The sequence below is a fragment of the Lissotriton helveticus genome, chromosome 8, assembly GCF_964261635.1.
Source record: "Lissotriton helveticus chromosome 8, aLisHel1.1, whole genome shotgun sequence".
NCBI lineage: Eukaryota > Metazoa > Chordata > Amphibia > Caudata > Salamandridae > Lissotriton > Lissotriton helveticus.
In genome coordinates this window covers 723406459-723423945 of record NC_136069.1, presented here as the reverse complement: position 1 = coordinate 723423945, position 17487 = coordinate 723406459, and the positions used below count along the sequence as shown (strand labels likewise).

The 17487-nt window shown below is 41.7% G+C and overlaps 1 protein-coding gene across 9 annotated transcripts in view; it reads left to right on the top strand.

The window, feature by feature from the left end:
* The window catches only part of DOCK9 (dedicator of cytokinesis 9), a 1161971-nt gene that overhangs the window by 783612 nt on the left and 360872 nt on the right, over window positions 1-17487 (top strand). For all 9 annotated transcript variants that reach the window (XM_078657525.1, XM_078657521.1, XM_078657523.1 and 6 more), the window contains exon 32: window positions 11361-11477. In XM_078657525.1, coding sequence (XP_078513651.1) covers window positions 11361-11477 — 117 coding nt within the window. The remainder of the gene's footprint in view (window positions 1-11360; window positions 11478-17487) is intronic.

Genomic DNA, 17487 nt, shown 5'->3' with positions numbered 1-17487 from the left:
ACGGTTCTGGTCACCGGCCCCCGGCTACGGCTCCAGTTCTTGTTTCTTATTGGTAAGACGTTGCTCTTTGGCACGCCTTTAAGTGTGTTTACATTTACATTTTTTTTTCACTTAGTGGTGTCTACCCATGTTACATGTCCCCTTACACTCCGACTGTATTTTTCGTTTGTTGCACTCGATTTTTCACTTAACTGGTCCTGTGCCATGAACACAGCTTCAACGTGACCGCGCTATATTTTTCAACGCTTTATTTTGTTACTACTTGGGCATCAGATGGCAGGAATTGGAGGTGTGCGGGGAAGAACGGGGCAGTTTTGCCAGCGCACACCAGCCGACCTCGGAGACGCTGCTCTCTTCATGAAAGTCAGAAAATGTTTCGGAAAGCTTGGCCTGTCTCTCGTCGCGCACCTGCCTCTCCCTCTGTTCTGCTGTAATTACTGGCAGCACCTTGCCTTACACAGCACCAGATGAAAGCTGCAGGAGGCATGGGCCTTTCAGGTACCGCAGGTATGCAAAGGAGCACCCATGATTATGTAAACGTGTGCATTGCAGTTAGTGTCATGCTAAAAATATGCAATACCGGCATCCATGCTGTTTAAAAAGACAACGCTGTAGAATAGGTAACTTGTTATGCCTCTCTACTTTTTTTTTAAAACTCTTAACTCTCTTTCCGGTCTACCTGCCCCTTCATTGCCTCCCCTTCCGCCCCCTTCACTCTTCCTCTCGCTCCCTCCTACAATCCCCATGCCTCATAAGAACCCTTAAAATGCTATGCTTTACTTTGCTTGGGTAACTGCAGTGCAATGTATTTTCTTTATTGTAGTTATTGTCATGTTAAAAATATGCATGCTGTTTTAAACAAAAAACGCTGTAGGTTACTTAACTTTTATGACTGTTTTTTTTTACTCATCTCTTTCCTGTCTACCTGCCCCTTCACTCTCTCCACGCTGCCCCCTTCACTTTTCCCCGCTCTCCCTCCCACTATTTCCTCCACTCCCCCTTCCCTTTTGAGAACCAATAAAATACTGCAGTTTACTTTGCCTGGGTTATTGGGGTGCAATCTATTTTCTTTCCTTATGGTGGTGTGTGCATGATATTGTCATGGTGGTGATTCATGCATGTGGGGGTTACATGGCAGTGTGATATATTTGTGATGACATTTGTGGCAGTATGAGGGACCGTATGGATAAATCAAGGCCCCAACATGAGAAGCGGTGCTACCTTAGGCACGGACGGATAGCAAAGTATATGCATGCTCGATACAACGGGAAGCGTGAACGCTGAATTTTCCCAAGTTCCATTGGGCTCGTTCCTAAGTTCGCACCGGTTCCCATGTGGGGGCCTTCATTTATCCATACGGGCCCTCATCGCTCCTAATGTTGAACTCCTGAGTTTTGCCAAAAATGATCAATGCAGGTCGCCTTACTTTTGCCACAACTGAATGCGTTCTTGAATCAGAACGTTTTTTAGATTCAATACTTTCTAATTTTTTTCATTGGAAGTTCAGATATTTGTGTTGTCTGTCCTGATAATGGTCATATCAAATTAGTTAGGTCGAAACGCCATTGACGCTTGTCTTTGGCATATATTAGAGGAAGCATTCTTCGCCACTTCCATTCTTGTCATTTGTCAGACCAGTTTCTAAGTTAATTCACTTTCCTCTGCAATTGGTTACACTATTAATATTACATTTTGTCCATTGTCTTATTGTCATTTTATATTAATATTTTAGTAAAAGATGTTTTTGCAGTAGATTGGTTGATTGAGTATGGGTACCTTTCCATAACCCATTCCTTTATGATGTGTCCAATTTATACTGTTTCCAATTTATTTTCTCCTGTACTCATAACAGACGCTGTTTCTTCTTATGTAATTTGTTGCTTGAACTACTGCCATTAATATAACCATCGCTTATTCTAAGTACAAGCATTTTATTTACAAGGGTTTGCCATTTCAGGACTCAATAGTAGTTGTACATGAGTGGTTTGAGTTCCTTGAAATAGAGCTGTAAAAATATTTTTAAATCCTTTTTTGTCATAGCCCACTCTCTCCTGATCCCCCTGAATACCCCTCCTAAAGTTGTTTTGGTTATTGTTCAACCCTTTTCCTCCCATCCCCTTAGCTACAAGTAGGCAAACGGAGTATCTTTTGACAGTTGTAAATAAAAACAAAATCTAGCCCACTGACTAACTTCATGCTTCCAATTTCCCAATAAGTGTAGACAGGCCTAGTGGTGAGCAACCGAGTGGCAACATAGGCAGTATTTGGAGCAGTCTCACCTGTAGCAGAACATAGTGTTTAATTTGCATACAAAACAGTGTTCAAAAGTGCTGTGACCCATATTTTTTAAATCTGAGAAAGGACAGTTTTTGCTATCTAGCAAATGATCTGTTAGTAATTCTTAAAAGTATGCTTACAGGGGTGTTGGGTCACACCCACAGGAGAATTACTGTTTCTCCTCATGGTATTTGCTGTTTGTTGCATCATTCTGCCTCCTATCGAAGGCTTGCATTGCAATGCACGAGGAACTATTATACTGCCAGTCATCACGGAGAAAATCTTTTATACAATACATGCAAAAAGCAGCCATTTTTTAGGTCGAGCATACGAGACCTCTTGGATATACTTCTCTTGTGGGCTTAAAGCCATCTGTTTTTTTGTTTGTTTCTTTGTTTTTGAGTGCAGAGTGACAGTGAGTGCAGAGTGACAGTGAGTGCAGAGTGACAGTGAGTGCAGAGTGACAGTGAGTGCAGAGTGACAGTGAGTGCAGAGTGACAGTGAGTGCAGAGTGACAGTGAGTGCAGAGTGACAGTGAGTGCAGAGTGAGTGCAGAGTGACAGTGAGTGCAGAGTGAGTGCAGAGTGACAGTAAGTGCAGAGTGAGTGAAGAGTGACAGTGAGTGCAGAGTGACAGTGAGTGCAGAGTGACAGTGAGTGCAGAGTGACAGTGAGTGCAGAGTGACAGTGAGTGCAGAGTGACAGTGAGTGCAAGAGTGACAGTGAGTGCGAGAGTGACAGTGAGTGCGAGAGTGACAGTGAGTGCGAGAGTGTAGTGAGTGCGAGAGTGACAGTGAGTGCGAGAGTGACAGTGAGTGCGAGAGTGACAGTGAGTGTGACAGTGAGTGCGAGAGTGACAGTGAGTGCAGAGTGACAGTCAGTGCAGAGTGACAGTGAGTGTAGAGTGACAGTGAGTGCAGAGTGACAGTGAGTGCAGAGTGACAGTGAGTGCAGAGTGACAGTGAGTGCAGAGTGACAGTGAGTGCAGAGTGACAGTGAGTGCAGAGTGACAGTGAGTGCAGAGTGACAGTGAGTGCAGGCTCACCCCCACAGACTCACCACCACACACTCACCAGCACACAGAAAACAACACACACAACAACACACCCCCAGCCGTCAATGAATGCTTTCACCATGCACAAACACCAACAACCATCATCCATCTGTGCACGCTTTTACCAAGCACACACCCACCAGCCGTCAGTGCACCCTTCCACCAGGCACACACACCTCCAGCCGGCAGTGCACTTTTCCACCAAGCAATCGCAGTATGGTACACTTTACTTTTAAACATATTCATATAAAGCACAGCATGCCACCATTGGTAAAATTACAATTCAACCAAGATACTTCCACTACACACCACATGCACACACTCCATAACACATGGCAAAAAGACATTGGCATTTACAATGCCATTAGCTCAAACTCAAATAAATCCGAGCCCGATTGCATTTCTAATGCTTGTTTATTTAGTTTTGGCTGTTCGAATAAGCCTCCTGGGCCTGCAAAAGCATCTTTGATACCCTAGTGGGTGATTAGCGCTCTTTGTAAATCCTGAATGATTGATTGAAATATTGTTGTTGGTATTGGGGAGCAGCCACTGATGCATGTCTGCTCCCTATATTCTTCTATCATGACAATGTAACTATTAGCTAACTGCCATTGAGAGCCAGGTGACTCACATCCTACAGGTAATCTCCAATTCATTTTATATAAAAGGAATCTGAGTTATGGGTCCCTGATACAAAGCAAAGTGCAGTGTTCCTCAAAAAACAGTATTTTAGTGATGGATCTTTTCTATGAACCCTAATCTGCTCACCTTGATGGAGGTTACCCACTGAAGAAAAACTCTTTTTCATTGGTAAAACTTGAGAAAAGGAAACACCATGTCACATATCTGTTTCCCCAGGTACCAAGTGACAAGTTGCAGCCAGATTGAGTCCACATGTTTCAGGAAAGGGATCTTTTTTTTCCAGAAGGAACAGGCGCTCAGGGTCTAAAATTTCTTCCACCAGAGAGACTGGATTGTACAGTCTGGACAAGTAAAAGTCATTATCTGGGTGCAGTCGCCATAGCGAGTCATTACACTGCTGAGTGAATCAAGTTTCCTCGTGTAAGATCTTGTTCTAGTCATATCACCTTTGGCCAAGCCTCTTTCCAAAGTAATATTTTTATATCTATCGCTCCACCACATTTGCTAGTGTTATTAACCTTGACCAAGTGACTCAGAGCTTTTTACATTTTATTCGAGAAATAAAATGCAACACGTACTTTTTCCAATGAGCAGTTTATCAATTAATACAAAATATTTAAATTGCAGCAGGAGCGTCTCAAAATAGGAGGAATTAGGACAGTACTAGACATCACACGCAGCTGTTGACTTTTACATTTCCTAGTCATATTTACAATATGAAACATTTAAATAACACTGTTATCATTTGCTGGAGTGGGGGGGGGGGGGCGGGTATACTCTATTCCCTCCCAGAGGCACGCCTCCAACAAGTGCAACTCCAACAAGATTCTCCTGTTTGGCATCGGAAAGGCGACAGGTTGAGGACCTATGTCCAGTGATTCAGGCCTCTGCCCACAAGAAAAAACACAAGCATAGGAAATCCCCAAACCCTTATACACCAAGTTATCTGATACACGGGAAGCATAGGAAGAAAGATGTAGCCTGATGCTTTATCTCACAAGCTTGAGTGGTGCAGTTGATTGAATAGCCTTAGTGGTCAGCGGCTTGTCCTTCAGACGCTTTGTAAGAGACATGAATTCTTGTGTCTCATCTTGCTTCCTCTGTCAGCAAATCCCAGAGTGTCACAAGTGAACCACCAGGGCATATCCAGCAGGCTTGTAACAAGAGTATCCCAGCACCTAGCAGGTCACCAACACTGATCATATTTGCTTGATTCGTCATCTGCAACCCCTTCTGTAAGAGCACCTCCAAATCACAGTGTACACGTCTTGTCCCTTATTCTGATAGCAAAAAACACACACATTTGCATGTGGCTAGGTTTAAACTGGAATGGCATGGTGGGCAAAAAAAACGATTTAGGCCCAGATCTCTGTACTGGGGTGACTGTTTGACAGTGTTCAGCATCCCGTCCATCAATTGTTCTTTTTGCACTTGTCCTGGTATAAGGCACCTTTCTGAGGTCTTTGAGTATTCAATTTGAAGGCTGCGGACAAGCCTTCTCTCATCCGGTCTGCTCCACAGAGCTCTGCACCTTTATCTCCAGCAGCCCTCCCAACCTTTGGGTGCACTTACTCAACTGTAACCAAAGTGACCTACTGTAAAGAAACCAAGCTGTGTGGATCCTAATTGAGATGGTAGTACCAGTGGAGATACTAATGGTGGCACTTGCAAATTCCAAAAATCTGCATCACAGGAGGACATACTTTACAGCCCTAGCTATGATTCTTCGATTATTGTGCACACAGATTCATCTCACTGAGGTCTTTAGGACATTTACATATTAAAGGCTACTTTTGTTCCCCATCTAAGCTCCATACTAAGGCGCATGTTATGAAACAGGGTCACTACTTGTGGAAGAAGCCAAACTCTGGGCCCATCGTTTCCAAATCGCTGGAATAAAAATAGACTGTCCTGTTATATCGGGAAACTTTTCCCTCAGCAAGGAGCGCAGCAATTGCAGCCTACATATGGAAAGGGTGCCTCATACTCCAAAGAGTTGCGACAAAAATATATATTATTTCACTGGTTTCGCTTTGACGCAGAATAATGCCAATGTCCTCATTTCTGTTTACAAGTCTTGATTGGTACCAAAACATTTGAAAAGGAGCACACAGTTATGCTTAGCCTTGGAAAAGAAACAGCTGAGCAGCAGCTGGTGGTGTCTTGAAACTTCATGGATACTGTTTTTAGTCCATTAACATCAGACTCCCCAGGTATGAAGCATGGGCAGGCCCTTTGTGTTTGAATCGTGAGGTACATGACAAAGTTATTGACCTCTCATTTAATGGGAAGAATCTCTAAGCTTCCTTGACAAATGAGGTACTTCAGTAGTACAAGATAGGAATGTTCACATACAAATCACTGAGCTCCATCCAGACAACACTGACCAGCCTGCAGACTTCATCCCTGTGTGGAAGGCCTTCCTGTCATTCAAGTCGAGGGTGGCGTTTCTTGCAAGAACTTCCACATACTCCTGTTCTCCTGGATCTCATTCCAGCCCTAAAAAGGCCTTTCAGGCGAAAGTGCACTCCTGTCACCTGACCTTAACCAAGGTCTGTCTCAGTGACTTATGGCTCAGTGACCAGACCTTCCACCTCATGAAAACCGGTCTGTGCCAATCGGGGAAAGCTTTATTCCAATACTGTCAGTGGTTACAGAACATTTGGGAGTCTTACAACTGCAGTCGGTAATATCACCTCTCCCTCCGGTAGCATGACCCAGAGGCTTCTCTTGCTAGGGACCAGGGAGCATGCTCTTTCCTCCAAAGTTGCAACATTTATTTTTACTTTGAAGACCATATTTCTCATTACCATAATTTCTGCACATAAGCTAACTGTAGGCCTTCTCAGTTCAACTATCAAATACCATCCACTTTACGATCCACTTTGCCAACAAACTAATGCTTAGGACTTGAGCATTCTTTCTCCCAAAAGATGTGTCATCATCCTATGTACGGAGGTCCATCATGCTTTCTCCATTCTGTTCTTTGCCACATTCATCTAAAGATCAGGGGGGGCTAACTGGGTGGATCCGCTGAAAGGACTAAGGGGTAGTCTGTGGATGATCAGGTGCTTGCTGGGTTTGCAGGAGTGAAGATAGGAAAGATGGTCCAGAAACGGACCTTTCCCCAAAGAATTGTCTTCTGCATCAAACTGTAATGTGCCCTAGCCAAAAAGGTTACTGTAGAGGGGATTTGGTCTCATTTCAACAGAGCAAAGGCTGCAACTACTTCTTTTTCTTTGTGCAATCTTGGGCATCTGGCAGGCAGCCATGTGGGTATCTGTCCATACTTACACCAAGCCCTGCATTCAAAAGTACACAGAAGGTGTTATTTTGCCTGTTCGATTTTGCAAGATTTCTTAGTTTAAAACCCACTCCTCAGACCTTAGAAGCTAGCATTGCTTTGATATTGATTGGCGATTGTGGAATATACGGTTAGAAGTATGGATGGGAATAATAAAATATAAAGCGGAACTAGTCGAACTACAGAGTCCTTGCTTCTCACCCATCTTCCTGATCTGTGGAATAAACTTTCAGATATTAGTAAGGGCCAACATTAGTTGTCACTCCCTTCCAGCGAAAGATCAATTCTGTTAGCTATGCACTCTTGGACATAGAATGTCTAATGACGAAACTGATGTCAGCATGCAAGGGTGGTGCCTTTATGTGGCTGTTTGTCATCATGTCCGGAGGTGTTGAGGAGTCACAATAAAGGTTGATGACACCATATGTCAGCATGCCGAAGCTGTTACAAGAGTTTCCAGATCCATTCTATTGCTTAAGGAGATTCACAAATTAGGAACATGAGATTAGTATCCGCCAGAAAGAATGTTATCAAAGGTTACTAACTTATTAATTTAGCCCATCATTCACTTTTATGATTTAGCCAATACTCAGTGATAAGTAGTGCCATCTTATTGGAGTTGAAAATTACAGATTTGTTTTACATTTCTTAAAAGTTACATTGGACATTGGTTATTGTAAAGTTCTTGACTCATTCTGCATTAAAGTTTCCATTAGCAAGCCATTGTTCATAAACCAAATTTAACATGACTTAATGGTATAAAGGGAAATCGCAACAGAAATTAAAAAGGAAAATGTCTTCCTGCCTGCCAAATATAGCTTCTCAACATTCCTCATCCACCATAACTGCTGCAGCTTGTCTGCCCTACCTTGGCACTGTTGTTGTTTTTGACTTCTTGGCAAGAAAGTTGCAGCAGTCATAACTGGTGCCAAATTTGACAACAAGCTCTTCTGCTACTCCTGATGCTGTGCGATGTTGTCAAAATTCTAGTTGAAGGATGCAGAATCTTCTATTCCAGAAATCCTGTATCTGATCAATGCCTACTTTAAAGCTTCGGGCTACTCACTAAAAAAAGATACTACAGAGGTCTTCCCCCTCAAGCCTATGTGTACCCCTGCAACCTCAAATGGCAAAACCACCATCTTAAATACCTAGGTCTACAACTAAGCAAATCACTTCCCGAGTCTCGTACACACATTGAGAACATGCTCCTCCAAAAAAAAAAATATAAAACCTCATAGAAACTTGGTCGCCCAAACATATGACTTGGTGGGGTAGAGTTGAATGTACCAAAATGCTAATAGACCCACAGGTGAACTTCATAATCAGCATGTTTCCTCTACATTTCTCTGATGCCTTTTTTAAACTTCTCAACAAGTCCATTACCCTATTTATTTGGCACTGTAAAAACTCTGAATTGCAAGTAAGGTCTTATTACTAAACAAAGAGAAAGGCGGAGTGGGCCTCCCCAACTTTCTCGAACTTCTAATGGCATTCCTTCTCAAACAATCTATACATTGGTTCCACCCAAATCCACTACTCCCCCTACCCATATGGACAGACATTGAGAAAGATGTCTTCCTCCCATTCAACCCCCTGGCCACTAGTTTGATGAAGCACATCGAACCCTTGCGCTCCGCTTGTATACTCAGGGACACAATACTAGCTGTGAAACATTTAGACAGCAAATGCGTGGTCAAACTCAAACATTCTTCCTAAGCATCACTCTTGCACAGTCCTTTAATAAAAATTGACGGTAATATGTTGTACTCTCACGATATTTATTGGCTGATTAGAAGATGTAGGAACCAGGTGTAGAAATGTTATCATTTACATGGGAGGTCTGCGCTCGTTTTTACTCCTTATTTTCTCATCTTAGTCACCTGTTTTTTATCGATGTGCTTTTAACTTAGATATGTTATTTTATGTAGCTTTTATGATACACTATGAGTTTTCGAATACAGCTTATTTGACTTGATTTGACAGTAATACCCTTCACTGGCAATCCTGGTCATCACTTAATATCTTATATATCAAGGATGTGCTTGATGGAACAAACCCTATTCCGTTCTGTTTTCTACAACTTCCTCAAACTCACAGTTGCTGTTAATCATAACAAATCCTTTGGGAACCCTCAACATCCAAGTATTCTAAAGAAACTTGCCCTATTTGCATCACAAGACCACCAAGCTACAAACATCTATCAAACTCTCCAAGAACATACTCCCAGCCCTATACAGAAACAACAAAATAAATGGCTTTACTCTTGTCTTAGAGAAGGCTACACTCACTTAACTGAGGAGACCTGGTCGTGAATCTGAAATCTCTTTTCCAAGCTTAAGATCTTCCCTGTTAAACTTCAATGTAAGTAATGGTTACTTCACAGATCCTTCTGGACCCCTGCAAAATTATGCGAAATGGGGTTACTTGACTCACATGAGTGCTGGAATTGCTCCTCCTAGATTTTTTACGGCCCCATGCTTCGCTTTTATTGGGAGGACAAAACCATAAACATCTTCCACTGTAAAGTTACTCTGGATCCAGTGTTAATCTGCCTGGGCCACTGGATTCTCCCCAGTACTCCACCACTCAACAAAACAGAACTCTTACTATTTGACTTACTCATTACATTAGGGGTCAAAACGATCCTTTGCGATTGGAAAGACTTCAAATTCATTTCTTCACACACTTGGTGGGCCTGGGTCTCCTTCCTCAAAAGTGTGGATAATACTTTCCTCAATTAAATGTTCAACCTTAACAAATTCAGATTGCTTTGGCTCCCCCTAGATGCTTGCACACAAGCCTCCACTCCCTCAGATAAGGCTGCTGAACCCTGGCTAACTACACCTCTTTCTCTCGACTAGATACCTGAGATACCCTATTCCCCCCTACTCTTCCCATGTTAGTCTCTATCTCTCTTTCTCTCTCCACTCCTCTTCTCACGAGAAGGAGACCCCTTATGTACATGTTAGCTACTGTGGCAGCTGTAATAACCAGGTATGTCGACATCCTGTCACTCTTAATGAATTTTTACTGCCTTTGTATACTTTGTTGTCACACCTTCTAGTATGAAGCTTATACACTGACTTTTCAATGGTGCCAATGACAACATACAAAATCCATTGTACAGCCTTTGCTTCTTGTCTGTACTATTTTGTTTTTATATTTGTTTCTTACTGCTGTATTTTGTATCACCAACATTTCTAATAAAATGTTTTTAAAAAAAAGCTAGTTGGAAGAGAAGCACAGTTTTCCCATTCCTGCAGACCTGCTACTGTCAGTGGCTGACAATTTAGCGGGTCAGAGCAAATTATTAATCTCAGTGTTTTCACTCTCCTTCTGTTTTGCTGGATTTTTATTCCAGCTCTTTAAATTGTTTTCATAATTGAACATGTTTGTCTGTAGATTGTGTATGCTTGCTGTGTTCCAAGTCCACCAGCTGATTAGTATGACAAGTTGTATCCAGCTGATTAGTATGACAAGTTGTATACATTTGTGTAATCCCAATATGATATTCATGTTTGATGGGAATGTCTAGGGACTTCTGTTGTTGATATTTGAGCTTTTTATTTTGGAGACCATTCCATGTATCCCTCGGCACCCTTGCATCACTGCTATTGTTTTACCTTGATTTCTTTAGAGGGGTTTCTTTCTTTGTTTATTTTTTTTATCTTTGGACTCCTTTGCAAAATGTTATTTGATTTATTCCTTGAAAGAATTACCTACTATTTGTGTATATCCCATATTGATATCCTTCCAGCACTTAATTGGTCATTTTATATGTGCAGTTTTCATTGTTACTGTTGTGACTTTTTATTGTAACACTGTATTTTTATTGTAAAGTCCTCTAGCACCTTCGGGCCGTGTTCTCACTATATACAACTCCATAAATAAATACATTTACATAATTCTCACAAACACTTAGCATTATTATTTATTGGTCTTCTTTTGCTTCTTAGCAGTCTGTGTACCTTTCATTCATGCCAGTTGTGATATACTGTAGTCTATTGCAGTGATCCAGCTACTGAAGCAAACTGCTTAGTTTGTGTGTGTTGTTGACTGGAGATTTACATTTTTGTTCTAGAGTCAACAAGCAAGAATTGCCACTTTGTACCTTCCTTTGTTTGGGCTGCTAATAGAAAACGTGCAACGGATCAACGTGAAGGAAGTGTCCCCATTTCCAGCAAACCTTTCCAATAACGTAAGTGAAGTTTCTTTTTGTTCATGGCCCTGTTTTGCTAGCCTGCCTCTTAATGGTAGAGTCCTACGAATTTTCAATTGCTCATAACACGTTTGACGCTTTCACCAGTCAGGATTTTGAAGATCATCTGCAAGAGTCATTTTTCTGGAAGTTTTGTTAGTTCTATGGTTTGCAGTGTTGCTTTTTAATTGTTTTGTGCCCATGTGTATTGAAATGTACTGTTTCGCCCAATTCCACATTTATTGGAGTCTTGCACTAAATGTCTCTGTTGTAACTAAAATGAATAGGTCCCAAATAACAAGTAGTCCATTTTCTCCCATAGGTGACCCTTACAACAGGCCAAGTAAATAAAAATATGCTAAAATCACACAGGCTTAATGCTGAATGCAGAAATAACTCTCGGAACTCCTTGCATTGTTTCCTCGGTATGAACCGACTTGATAGTACCAACCCTTGAAATGAGCTTTTGATTGCTCGGTTCATCGTTGCATCAGTTACTTTGGCAATATAAAAATATTTGGTTGCTAAGAGCTCTTTCACTTTTATCAGCCATCAGCCATGGTGTGTTACTGCATTTTAATTGAGTTAGAGGTTGTACCAGTGATGCTCCTCACTAACTGCTCCTTCCAACATCTGATAGCTGTTGGATAATGGAATTATGCAACGCCTGATTTGGATATGATGGCTGGGTATGACCCTATAGCTTGTCAAATGTCACAACAAATTACAGTGTTCATCATGGTGCCACGTTCTGTGTTCGAGGAACATTTTACAGTTAAAACTGTACCGAATAGCATTTACTGCATTTGTCTCCAAAGTGAATCTAGATGGATGCATCATTTAACATACAGTAGCATAAAGGAGGTAGAACCACATGAACGAATCTGAGATCCAGAGAAAGAACTCAAAATGAAAGAGCACCGTGCAATATTAGAAATTGGCAGTGACTATCCAGAAGTTTACACCTTAATCCTGTATTACTACTCACTAGGCCAAATTTCACATAATTTGTTCTAGTTTAACATCTGACTACGTGCAGGAACTAAAAGACGACCAGTTATCCTATGACAGTTGTCTGCAACTTCGCATTATCATGTTCCACTTTTTAAAGTAACGTTTGATCCGTTAAAATGAAAAACGATTAATATTGGTTTAAATCTGCAAATAATGGACAATGGGGTAAGTGTCGTAGATCAGTAATTATGTAGAAAACACCACTGCCTCAGTTCCACATTATTTCAGTAGCCCTGCTTATAACTTATCAAAAATTTGTTCCGCATCAGCCCAAGCGAGAGAAATGTTTTAGAAATGTATACACCAATTTAAAATATATGGCCCACAATGCCGAGGCCTTAAAACCCTTGGCTGTGTGCTCGGTCTGCAAAACCCTCCCTAAAACTGCCCTAGGTTGTCTCCCAAGATTGAAAAGTATATGTGCCAAATGTGACATTAACACAGCAATTAAATCAGGGCACACGATCTAGTCGCAAATTTGTTAACTAGCTGATTTATTTGTAACCATTTTTTATTTGCAGTTATTGTATGTCGAGCAAAACCATTTGTCATACTTGGATTCATGTTAAATAAGTATTACACTAAATAAAAAATAAACAAGCATTTGCAATGCAATAGGTCTCGCAGTTGGGAGAGTTTGAGCTATTGGCATTGTAACTGGCAATGCCTTTTATTTATGTGTTGGTTTTTAAAACCTAAATAAAAGGCATTGTTGTTTACAATGCCAATAGTTTAAACTCTCGCAAATGCGAGACCTATTGCATTGCAAATGCTTGTTACATATTGCTTGGGACTGCCCACGGCTGCTTGATTTCTGGCAAGAAATCTTTAGCGCGATTAATCAGATTGTTGGCAGAATAGATGCTCCCTCCCCGGCGTTAGGTCTTTTAGGTTATGTGAAGGATACACCGGCAAAGCAGCGCAAATTGCATGCACTTATTTTACTATATGCAAGAAGGCAGGTTGCTATCATGTGGGGGGAGGAAAAAGATACCTGGGTTCAGGGATTGGCTGTAGGATGTGACTCATGGTCACACTCAACTTGGTGTATTCTGGGAACTAATGCCCCTGACCTCGGGACATATGGGAACCATTCTTAAATTGGGCGCAAGAGAGATCTGACTCCCCTGTTCCCAGCCCCAGTGTGACTGCATAGGGATACATAGCCTCTAGTTACTGGGTTAATTTGGATTGTACTTGTAGAATCCCCACATATGTGTATCTCTGATGTAACGTGTTAGGCTGTTTCCTGCTGTTTGATCACCACCAGCACTGTACATGCTGTTTGATCCTGTGATGGATTATACTACAGATTGTGGTTCTGTATATGGGCATATTGCTGCCTCGACTGTGCATGCCATGCCTCTATATGTGACATTCCGAAATATTGTACTATTATGCTTATTGTACCTATGTGATGATGTGCTGGCTGGAACTCTGGTTCCTCTTGTTTGTACTGGTATCTTGAATAAATTCTCCTCCAAAAAAAAACATTGATGGAACTTCTGACTGGTGTGGCTCAAAAGACTTGCCCGAATCCTTATCTGTCACAGTTGACCTGATATTGTAGAAAGGACCCAGACAACCACGAACATGGTCTTTAACCGGTGCTTTATGCTTTCTTGGCCTCAAAAATAATCCTTGGTTCCTTTAATCTAATGTGTACCATTTATTATTCGCTTTTTTTTAATTCTAGGTTGATTTGTGAATTTTATTGTGTTGCTGCTGGACTTTAATACTGTTTGAACATATCCAGCTTTTCTTGCGCCATAGTTAGAAAGAGACAAGTAGAGTTTTCTCAGTTAAGTGGGATTTGACCCAACAAGATACTTTAAGACTTTAGATTGGTGGCATAGCCTTGCTTCCAAATTAATAATTCTGTTTCGCATAGCTAAAACTCAAATGTACTTTTTTTTTTAAAGCACAACAATTAAAATTGCTGTAGTTATAATGTTGTCCGTTTCCTAAATTGGATTTCTTAAAAACAAATCTGCAGATACGTAGGCATTCTTAAGAAAAAAAAATGTATTCTCTTTAAAAGCAGCTGCAAATGTAGAATGCGCTGCTCGTGGAAAGAAGATGAAGCTCATGGCACCAGAATGATCTTTGCTGGACTTTGCCATTGAAGACCACGTCAGCACCACTGAGGGCAAGGCAAGCTTTCAAAGGCTGAAGTCAACATCTAACTACAGACCTTTGAAGCGTGATACTTGTGCAACTTAAATAAGTAAACAGTATACTGTACAAAGTGAAGCCTGACAGAGATTCCCACATCACTCAGATAGGCATAGTACAAGGATACCGAAATTCGGAGATTATATATATATATATATATATATATATATATATATATATATATATATATATATATATATATATATATAGCGTTCTTAACCTCCCTGCCCTCTTCCCAGCCCATGTTACCTGACGATGCTCACAGACATGTCGTCCTCTTTCTCTAGGAGTCGCCAGGCTCCAGACAAGTATTCCCGGCACCAGTCGAAGGCTCTGCGCCTCATGTCCTTGCTCACTTCCTCCCGGCATCCGTGCGGATACAGTTCACCCTCAGAATCCACATCCGAAAGACCCACTGAAGACACTGCGTCATGACCGCCTCCGGGGCCTGCAGCCTGGATACGGGTGACAGGTCTGTTGTCCAGCACGGGCGCCACCGGCTGCCCATCCGGGAGCTCTGTGCTATTCATCCTCAGGGCAAACGTCCTAAAGCACGCCGCACTTTCGGCCGTCTGTCAGTGAAGGTTTCTTTAATGAACGACATTTGTCCGTAATCTTACATGCGGTTGGGTGACAGCCAATCATGTGTCTTTCTATCATCAACCTAGCTCCAATCTTTGCTATGGAGTACAAACAAGTAAACAAATAAATAAGTGCAGGTGTTCAACGTTTTTCCCTGGGGTCCGCCTTCGGGGCTGCCGAATGTCATGACGCCTTGTCTGGATTTCACGTCACGCCTCTTCCTTTCACCGCACTACACACCTCTGCACACCTTACTGCCACTGCATTGTGTCGGGTGACTTCACAGTGGCGTTATTTAAGTTCCCGCACTCACTTGCATCACTGGGGAAAATGTATACTTAATATTTTAATTGATTTCTGTTTAAAAAAAGAAAAAAATGGTAGCGGACCAGAGAGGGAGCATCTCTAAAAGGAGTTCTGCCTCCTGATTGGCTGTAGAGGAGCCGACGCGGGAATCGAAACTAGTGGTGCGCGCGCACCAGAGGAGCGGGGGCAAGGGAGCGCGAAGACGCCGAGACGAGGTAGGGGATGTGCGTGTAAGCGCCGGGGGTTCTCTGTGTATGTGTGTGCGTGCGTGTGTGTGTGTGTGTGTGTATGGGGGGGTTCTGTATGTATGTATGTGTGTGTGTATGCGGGGGGGGGGCTGTATGTGTGTCGTGCATGTGTTGTGAAGAGCCTGTTGATGCGCGCGACCTGATCCCGGCAGGCTGCTGCTGCTGCGTGCGCGTGACAGTCTGTTGTCCTCTCCGGCTCCCTTTCAGTCCTTGAAAGCCGGAATGATAAATAGTCTCGCTCTGCGACAGCAGGCCTTTGGCCTGCAATCGCAGGGCGAGACCTAAAAAAGAGAGCAAATGTCTCCTTGGAAAGAGTGACTGCTGTACCATTATTGACGGTCGATGTCAACCATGTGTTTTTAAGTGTCTCATATCGAAAAACTCACCATCAAGCAGCCCGATGATTTGTTTAATCTGATATTGATGAACGGGCCAATGGATTTTACTCTTAGTTGATGGTGCCATAGAATACCGTATCTGCTCTCAGGATGGAAGCAGCATTTTCAAATAATCTAACGAGGGAGAGGCAAAGAAGTATAAGTACCAGAGGATATACCAATGATGCATTTGTAAAGGATAACAGAAATAATTTAAAGAGGCAACCATGACGGCCTGAAAGAAAGAGTCTTAATATAATTATGTTCATCATCGCGGAGCTCAAGAAATAAGTATTATTGTATATTGAAGCCGCCGTTATACAGTTAGGTCATATAATCTGTCGTACAGGAAGGAAGGCCGCCATTTCGACCCCCATGGTGTAATTTTCAGTGGTGTCATCACCAGGATAGTAGGTAGAAGCTACTTCTGGACATCACTATTCAAGAGTGACTAGACAATGCTGTCACAAGAGAAAATATCCGATTTGATCTTTTGATTTGACTGCCAGGTTTTAGTTTTGAGGCCACGTGTAAAGAGTTTTTCCGGGAAGGGGGGAGGGGGGAGTGGGGGGTGTCAAGATAAAAAGCCTAAAATATCCATTAAATGATTACACTTTTCTGTTGTTGAGGGTGGTTAAACTCACCTCATATTAAGTCATAACGCGAGAACTATGTTTTTATGTTTTACAGCAGGCTGTGCACTATATAGAGGAACACAAGTAGGTCAACTTCCACGTGGCTACATATTGAGCAGCCTCTAACGGCTGATACTAATTTTCAAAAACATTTATTTTGACTCACTTGGTTAAATACAGCAACAATGTTTTATTTACTGTGAGCATTCCTTGACAGGGAGTATCTAAGTAGAAAGAAATTCAATTATCTTTACCTAAAAATCATCTTCTCTGACTCAATAACATGGACCTTAAATACACGGATTTTATAGATTTTTATTTAACGTGGTTTGAGATGAGGGTAATCTCTCTCGCAATTACGGTCTCTTGCTACACAAAGACTCTAGTTGTCATGCAAGGACCTTTAAAACTGGAATGAATGCACACCTATCTCTATATACGCTTCTCCTCTAGATTTAGTATGTTAGTTACATTAATCAGTCAATACAAACTTTATTCAGTTTTGGTATAAAACCATACAAGTGATATATAATCAGTTAATTAATGCACTTAAAAAAAATCTAACGGCAATCTAAAACAATCAATTTCAAAATCCAAAAACTATATAGTTGTGAACAATCAATGGTCACCCCTTAAAAGAGAGGAAATTGCCATACAGCAGTTTCTGAGGTCG